The following is an 8,500-nucleotide window of genomic DNA, read 5'->3' as shown; positions in this document are numbered from 1 at the left end:
TCCTCTGAAACTCGCGATCACAATTATCTGAGCGTGAAAAACTTCCATAGACTGTGATGTTTGTTCTATTGTTCTCAAGCATCTTGAGCTTGAGATACGCATAATATGACACATCCATGAACTTGGCATAAGCTGATCTCCCGAGTATAGCATGGTACTGTGATTCCCAATTTACTACTTCGAACTCGATCTTTCCCTTCCTAAGTTATCGGGTTTCCCAAATACAACGTTCAAGTAAACTTTGCCAAGTGAGTACGCCGGTAAAGTGGGGAGGATCCCGTGGAAACAAGTATCTGTTTCTTCTAGCATCCTCACCGTAATTCCCATGTTTTTGATTGTGTTCAAGAATATCAGATTTAATCTGCTTCCACCGTCCATGAAGAACTTGCTCATATTAAATCCTCCAATTTGCACTTCAACTACTAAGGTAGCATGTCCTGGCTTTGGGATTGTCATCGGGTGGTCCGCTCTGCTGAACAGAATGCTCTGAGATGACCAGTCGATGTATTCTGGAATATTGGCCATGATACTTTCTGCCAGGTTAATTTCTTGGGTGAGCTTCTTCGTCTCCCTTCTCGAAACACCAGTTTTGTGAATCATGCTCATCTGTCCACGTGGTGGAGGGAAAGACTCGTTAGAATTGCGAGGATGTACCTACTGAACTTGGTGCTGAGGTGGTGGTGGTGGTGGATTCGGCTGTTGCTGCTGGATAAACTTCTGCATTTCAGTGAACTGTCGACAATCCCTGAGCAAATGACTCGACTTCTTGTCATCCTTAGGATCGATGTACGTGTGTAAGTAACAAGAAGCGTTTATCTGTTCAGCGAAAGGCAGCTCAGGGATCCTTGAGGGCCACGGTTTGTAGTTGCCGCGGTTCCCATAGTTACTGCGATTATTGTCCTGTCGATCGTCTCGTCTGTCGTCGTACCGATCATCTCGACTATCATAGTACCCTGCGGCTACCATGTTAGTGTGATCGTATCCACGGTCCTTCCTTTTCTTGCGGCGATCTCTTCGGCCACCCGAGTCATGCCTCGGCTGGTCGTCATCTTCGTCGTCGCTGCGCGGACGAGGCCTTCGCACATTATCCTCGCCATCAGCCCAACTGTTGGCGATTTCCATCATCTTGGTTATGGTCTTCGGCTTCTTACGCCCAAGCTCCTCTATGTAAGTTTTGCGTCGAATACCATCGCTGAAGGCGTCGATTGCTCTGTCGACAGAGACATCTTCGGTATCGTTCAAGAGTTTGGTGAACCTCCCGATGTATGTACGCATCGACTCCTTCGGCTTCTGCTGACAATGACGTAATTCATCGATTCCAACATGCCTTTTATACGTTGCTTCGAATTTTTTGACGAAAGCGTCTACCAGATCGTCACATGATTTAATGGATCCCTTCGGCATGCTCTTAGCCAGGCTCGTGCTGAATCCTTCAGGTAGAGCTGCAAGCACTGCCATCGCCACTATTTGGTTTCCCTTGTGTAAGATTACGGTATGCAGATAATCATCTATCCAGGACCTCGGCTCCTGTTGTCCGTCATACTTGGCGGCATCAGTAGGAGTAGGTTTGAACCTTTTGGGCGGCATTGTCTTGCGGATCTTATAACTTAAGCAATCAGCTCCCCTCATCTCGCCATCATACTCCTGGCTTTCTTCAGATTCATCACTATCGTACTCTTCCCTTGCTGCTCGCCGTCGCCTGGCTCTGTCGATTCTACTTTGAGTGATTTCATCTCGAGCGTCCCTTGAACGGTGCTTTGAACTGCTGGCTTGAAGCGTGGATTTTTCTTTCCGTGGAACTAGATTGTCTCCCAGGATCGCAAGGCTTTCCAGGGCACCCTTATGGGCTTGAGCCATAGGACCTTCGGGTGCTGGTTGCTGGTTGATCAGGTATGCCGCAAGGTTGGCGGTTGCTCCCTCGACAGTCTTTGGCCTCAACATACCCTCAGTATCCGTGGTCATGAAGGACTTGGATAAGTTTGATGTTATTTCCCTAGCATCATCTTCTGAAAGTCGAGACAGTCTTGATCGATGTTTTCCTGCACCTTGGCTGCTTCGAGAGGCGCTTCCTCGTGAGGCCCTCCGTCGTTCACTAGATTGATCTGCTGCCAGTAGACGCCGTTCGAGGGTGGCCTACTCATTCGATAGTCGCTCCCGATTTTTCTCTAAAGTAGAACGATAAGCGTTGAGGGCCGGTTCCAACCGAAGTTCCAGCGGGAAGCGGCGTGTTATTGATTACGGTGTATCGCTTGATCCCAATCCGTGTCTGGTGTCGCAGTTCAAGCAGTAGTACGAGGTCATATCGGATGACATGGAGTCATCGGATCTGATCGACATCGAAGATATCGACCGAGGAGTTCGTCAAGTCCGTTAAACCAGCCGATAGATCGATTGATGATGACATGACCGATCCTGCTGCCGATGGTGATGATTTCCTTGCTGATCTAGGGACAAACGGCTCGGGTAGCCGAATGACTCCTTCCGTGTTGACGTTGCAATGAACACTTTCGAATGTCATGCTCAAACCTCCTTGCAGATCCGAAAAAGTCAAACAGGACGAGTCGCTGTGCGGGGTAAACTCGAAGGAGCCGAATCGAATCGAACTCCCTAAGCTTGGCGATGAAGGTGCCGGCGGAGACGCCGACGGTGTCGATGAAGCTGCCGATCACATGGCCGAATCTTCCGATGACGGATCTTGTGCCAACAGGTTTCCCACAGATGGCGCCAATTGTCGAGGGTACTCCTCGGTAATGCCCTCCGTTTGGGGCTTAGGGTAGATGGAATCTTGTAGGCTGACTCAAGACATCGGTTATGAAACAAGCGGGGAAAGTGATTTACCCAGGTTTGGGGCCCTCGATGAGGTAAAACCCTTACGTCCTGCCTGTCTGATCTTGATTATGAAAATATTGGGTTACAATGGGGTGCCGAAGGTTTCGGCTATGATCTCGTCGAGAGACTAAGTTCTGCAGGGACCTAGCTCTAGACTTATGGTGGCTATGGTTATTAAGAATTCGTGTGTCCTCGGCAGCCTCTCTCCTGGCCCTTATATTGGGAGCCAGGTCTCGAGAGATCTGATCCAGATACGACTAGGTTACAAAGAGTCCTAGGTCTAAACTTTCCTTGTATTCTTCGTCTCCTTGTCTTGTTCTTCAAGAATTCTTCTGGTGAACCGACGTAGTGGCCCACCTGACCATCGAGTGCCTTCATAGGCCCCTGGTTGGGCCACAAGAGGTAGTGAAACATCAGTTACCCGAAGGGTAATGCCCACGTCAGCATTATTACATGTTGCACTTCCTTTGGAAGTTTTGATTGTTCCAGTGTACTTACACCTCCATAATCACATATGACTTCCATAATCACATATGACTTCCGTGTAGATTGTTCAATGCAAACATAAATGAGAGTTATGTCAGTCGCCAATGTTAGAACAATGCAACAAAAAAAAACCGTAGAAATTAACCTGTTCAAGGAGTGGTGATAATTATAAGTCCAATACCACAACTTTTGACTTTGCTAAGTTTCGTATTCCCCTCCGAAAATGGAATCCCGAAGAAAATATAGATACCAGTTGATTTATATTTGGAGGATCCTGGTGCTCAAGTAAGAATCAATGGTTCTCATATATTATACCTTTTTTTACTTTACCATTTACTATGTAATGTTTACTAGTAATATATTTCAGCATACTCAGAAAATGAACTACATAAATTGTTGCAAAATAATTTCTGATATCCTTAACATTTGCAATTCAAAGCAACAGTGTGTAGTGGAAGTTTTCTTAGTTATTCTATTATTGTGTTGGGATGTTGCGTTTAAAAGTACCATTTCAATACCAAACCTTAGACCTAGGAAAAATAGCATTACTATGTAGGTTACTTCACGCTAGTTAAAGGTCTATAGTGTATTTGTAGGTGTTCGCATTCATTTCAGTAGTGAAGTAAATACCTCGGAAAGAATTCTAGATGTCATAATGTTTGAAAACATGTCAACATTTATGGAGTACATTTATCTAGTTAGGTGTAAATAAAAAAACTGTAGAGTGTGTAAGGTGTTTACAACGATTTTTTTTATGAATTATGGCATTGTTGATGGTAAAAAACAATGCATTCACGGTTCTCAGAGAATCAACTGCTATATGTAAGTCATGGGTTGAAAATGAGATTTTATATAAAGGTACATAGAAGAATGCACGGCATAATCTGAAGTCGTAGCACTGTAGGCGATTTCTTGATCAAAATGTTGCTTGATGAATATACTAGTACTAAAGTTACATGTTCGGCTTAGTTGTAGTGTAGAATTGAACCATTCAATGCAAAAAAATGAAGAACTTTGATTTTTTGCGAACCGCATATACTAAATCTAATAATCTTAACTAAATGCAGAAACACCCTGTGTAGAAACAAAGTGTAACCGACAATCAAGTACAAATCTAGAATGTATCACTCCTGAAAGAAGTTGTGCAGTACTTCAAAATACAAGACATTTTAGACCCTAAATGACATAACTAACAATAACGAGTCTTGCATATGGCTAAGGAACGAGTTCAAAATTTGGACAAAATTTTATGAATTCTTTGAAATTTTGGTGGGTACCAAAATATTTATAGTATTCTTTCCGTCACATAGAGGATGTCATAAATTTGTCTAAATTTTAATGCATCTAGATTCTATTTAACGTCTAGATATATCAAATTTAGATAAGTCTAAAATATCTTTTATGAGACGGATGGAGTATTAAATTTTTTGACCAGATTCAAAGTAATGTGAAACTAATTTAGTTAGGTCAATTTTTAAATTAGTTGAATTTTAATAGATGGAATTCCAAAATCTGCAACTAGCAACCTAGAAAACGTAACTTCTGAAAATTTACCGAAAACGGGAAATTCTCAAAAGTGTTCCTTTCATTTTCCACGTTAGTTCATCAACCCCAACATCATTTTCCTTTCCCGTGTTAGCTCATCAACCCCTGCATCCTTTTCCTTTCCCAGGTTAGCTCATCAACCCCGGCATCATTTCGTTCATTCGCATGTCACCTACCTTGTACCTTAGTTTTGTAATTTTTTTGGGTACTACGTGACTTGATCAAGTCAAATTCAGTTTGCCGCACATTGTGAAAGACTGCTAGCGCATACCATGTCCCGTCAGCCGGGTCGCATTTCTCTGAGTAGCTTCAGCGTGGAAACAAGGGTCCCTCCTAGGATCCTTCGTCTTGACGGATGAAAAATACACGTCAACGAGTACGCAATAGGCGACGGTCAAACAATGGAGATCTAGAATGGAGTAATATCATCGATAAGCGACCACGTGATCCGATAAGTTGGATGCAGTGCAGACTTTCTTACTCCCTCTATCTCATCAAAGTTGTCTAAGATTTATCTAAATTTAAATGAATCTAAACACCAAATATCATCTACATACATACACGTTTTGATAAACATCTTCGAAGATCTCGTGTGTCATGAATCATGATCACGGCTGCTGCGTGCGAACCACTGCCCAAGGCGATTACATGATCCCATGCATTCACAGAATCCAATATCGACCCGAACGCTAGCAGCTCGATTAATCACCCTTTCAATTTACAGAACAGTTTCACCTCTGGAAAATGATGAAAATGCCGCATGTTCGCGTTCTCGTTTCGAGACACTTTCATCTCAGGATTCTAAAAGAACACCCCAACTCATCGTTCTGCTAATTAATGCTGTGGCACCATCATCTGGAAAAGCAGCTCGCTCCACAGGTCAATCGGCCCCGGCAAGCACCAGTGCAGGCAGTCCACCACGAAGCTGCCCTCCACGCTCCCGCCCGGCGGGTGGCCATACCGGCTCGGGTGCCCGTCCGGCCGCAGCTCCATCGCCTCCGTGATATCCATCAGCACAAGCTCCGTGCCGTTCCTCGCCCCCGCCGCCTCCGTCTCCCTCAACGCCTCGACCTGCGCGCTGCGGTACTCGGCCGCGCTGACGGCGCGGTCGCCGCGGCGGTACGGGCGCGTGCGGACGCAGTCGCCGCCGGTGTTCCACTCGCCGTTCTCGAAGTGCGTCGGCGTCACCGTCCGGACCACCGCCTTGCCGTGGAACCCCTCGTTTGTCGCGACGGCGCCGAGCGCCGTCCGGAACGCCGCGCGCAGGGCGCGGGGCACTGGCAGCTCGGTCGTCACGTTGCCGGCGCCGCAGCTGACGCCGCCGTTGCACGCGACGGCGCGCCCGCCCTCGTGGTACACCGAGGGGCGGAAGAACCAGTTGGTTCCCGAGAGGACGACGTGGTCGAAGTCGGCGACGTGCGCCGCCCACCGGGGGTCCGCCGTGTCGAGGTGCACGTCCCACATGCCGAGCGTGGCGTTCGACAGGTTGGCCTTGACGAGGAAGGGTGACCAGAAGAGCGTGGCCGTGAAGTCGTGGCTGCCGAAGTAGTAGTCCCGCCGGACGGCCCTCCCCGTCACGTCGATCTCCGGCTCCGACCCCACCTCCACTGGCTGCGCCGCCTGCGATCGACACACACAAGTCGCCGGTTAACAAGAGCAAGAAGAGAAGAAGCCAAGGATCGAGTGCATGTACAGCAGCATACGTGCTTACCTTGGACAAGAGGCAGAGCAAAGACTTGAAGTGGTTCCTGGCAAGGGAGTCTCCGACGAAGGCCATGGACTTGCCCCTCATGGCCTCCAAGAACCGCGTGGCGTCGAATCGGGGTAGCTCGCAGCCGTCCGGCCTCCACCTCCACCGCATGAAATCGAGGCTCGGCTTGCCGAACTTCATGCAGTTCTGGTGGTCGTCAATGAACGGACAAGTCAAGTTCGTGTAGTACGGCGCCTCCGCGTCGTCGGGCACCCACTCGCCCCGCGTAAGGTCGCATGCCGGTGCCGGAGACGATGCCGATACCGGCGGCGACGACGCGGAGGAAGAGGCGCCATATATGCGCAGGTAATAATGGCGGTCAGAGAAGCTCAAGTCGTAGAGCAAGACGAGGCCAAGGGCCAGTAGGAAGGCGAGCGGCGCGGCAATGGCAGCCGCGCGCTTCAGAGAAGAAGAGGCGCTCTGTTTGTGGAACTTCATGGCGAACACGCGATCGTGGAGACGCGCTAATCAGGGAGAGGATGCTTGGGGAGCATTGCACGTCTCTCATAAAGGGTCGGTACCAGAATACTCACGAAAGATAGCCCTGCCGCCGTCTGCGATCGCAACTACGCGGTTGGCGCCCCGGTTTATGCAAAAGTTCAAGACATCTTCAAAGTTCAAAGAACTTTCTCTCGTGTTCATCTCACCATTGTTTAATCGAAACTAGCCATGTGGCCCTCGCAAATGCGACGACATCGTCTTATGTGCACTCAATATGTTTGAGAAATAGTTTTATGGTTCTATAAATATTAAATATTAATTTCCAAATGGTATTCCATGACAATCTCTTATCATGGTTCACATAGTTGCTTGTCCATAACTGTTGTCGGTATACTTTATGGGTATATCAACGGCATGGCCTAGATCCGGCAAGCCCAGGTGGCCCACAGATGGTGGTGTGGCATGTGGCCCATCGGGCGGCCCAGTTGCTGTGGATCCTGAAGGATGAAGTCTACTCCAGGAGCAAGAAGTCGGATCTCAATCGACCTACGAAGGAGGCCGGATCCGTGAAGGCCCATGAAGTATCCGGATCCAGCACGATCCTGATGGAAGGCGGATCTTTGACGTACACGGCAAGATATTGTACCGTAGTTAGACAACTTGTATTCCGGCTAGGACTCTCCATGTAAACCCTAGATCTGTGCGCCTTTATAAGCCGGATCCTGGGAGCCCTAGAGACACAACCACAACTCATTGTAACAACGGGAAGCGCCCAGATAATTCCAGACAAGCTGCAGTAGGCCCTGTCATCGTGCAGGTGTTCTGAAGCTGGGTAAATCGCGTACCACCGTCCCGTGTGCACTCCGCCCTATGGCCCCTACTTCTTCTCCCCCTCGTGAGGATCCCTCCTCCGAGGCACCGTCGAATAGGCAACGACAGTTGGCGCCCACCGTGGGGCCAGCGGCGTCTGCAGGCCGGAACCGGGAGGGTTCCGCCATGGGAAGCTACGACGACACCATCGCTGTGGGGCGTGTCCTTTACGCCGGAAACCTCCCGGTCGTCCCTCCGGACGAGTGCTGGATTCCGGCTAAGAAAAACCCCGTCAAGCTCTCCATCGTCCCAGTCGGCGGCATACACATCTTCATCGGCGAAACCGTCGATTCCGACGGAAACGCTCTGGTAAGTAACGCTGACACGACCGCCGCTGAGCATGACGCAGTCGCGAAAATACGATCTGAGATGCAGGAGCTTCCTAAGGAAGATTCCGCCTTAGATCTGGAAAAAACAAAACCCACCCAATCCGCGCCTGAGCAGGAAACAAAGGTGGAAAACCAATGCAGATCCACCTGGGTTCCCAGGTGTTGGAAAAGCAAAGGTGTCACTTCGTGCACTACCTCGCACATACCGCTGGAACCGCTCCTCCTCCTGAAGACGCAGGGCCTATGCAGG

General features: G+C 48.7%; 1 protein-coding gene across 1 annotated transcript; it reads right to left on the bottom strand.

The window, feature by feature from the left end:
* Positions 1–5,360: 5,360 nt before the first annotated feature.
* Positions 5,361–7,212, bottom strand: LOC127306294 (protein trichome birefringence-like 21). Its single transcript, XM_051336917.2, has 2 exons — positions 6,572–7,212; positions 5,361–6,480 (listed from the first exon to the last, which is right to left on the bottom strand). The coding sequence occupies exons 1-2, from the start codon at positions 7,046–7,048 to the stop codon at positions 5,695–5,697; spliced, it is 1,263 nt and encodes a 420-aa protein (XP_051192877.1). The 5' UTR covers positions 7,049–7,212; the 3' UTR covers positions 5,361–5,694.
* Between the last annotated feature and the right edge of the window lie 1,288 nt (positions 7,213–8,500).

The sequence above is a fragment of the Lolium perenne genome, chromosome 6 (genome assembly GCF_019359855.2).
Source record: "Lolium perenne isolate Kyuss_39 chromosome 6, Kyuss_2.0, whole genome shotgun sequence".
NCBI classification, from domain to species: Eukaryota; Viridiplantae; Streptophyta; class Magnoliopsida; order Poales; family Poaceae; genus Lolium; species Lolium perenne.
This window is presented reverse-complemented; position numbering and strand designations above follow the sequence as displayed.

Bases quoted from the DNA above. Each gene is read 5' to 3' on its own strand.
- LOC127306294 (XM_051336917.2), bottom strand. From the start codon at position 7,048: ATGAAGTTCCACAAACAGAGCGCCTCTTCTTCTCTGAAGCGCGCGGCT. The intron at 6,481-6,571 runs GTAAGCACGTAT...TGTCGATCGCAG, and splicing joins TGCTCTGCCTCTTGTCCAAG to GCGGCGCAGCCAGTGGAGGT.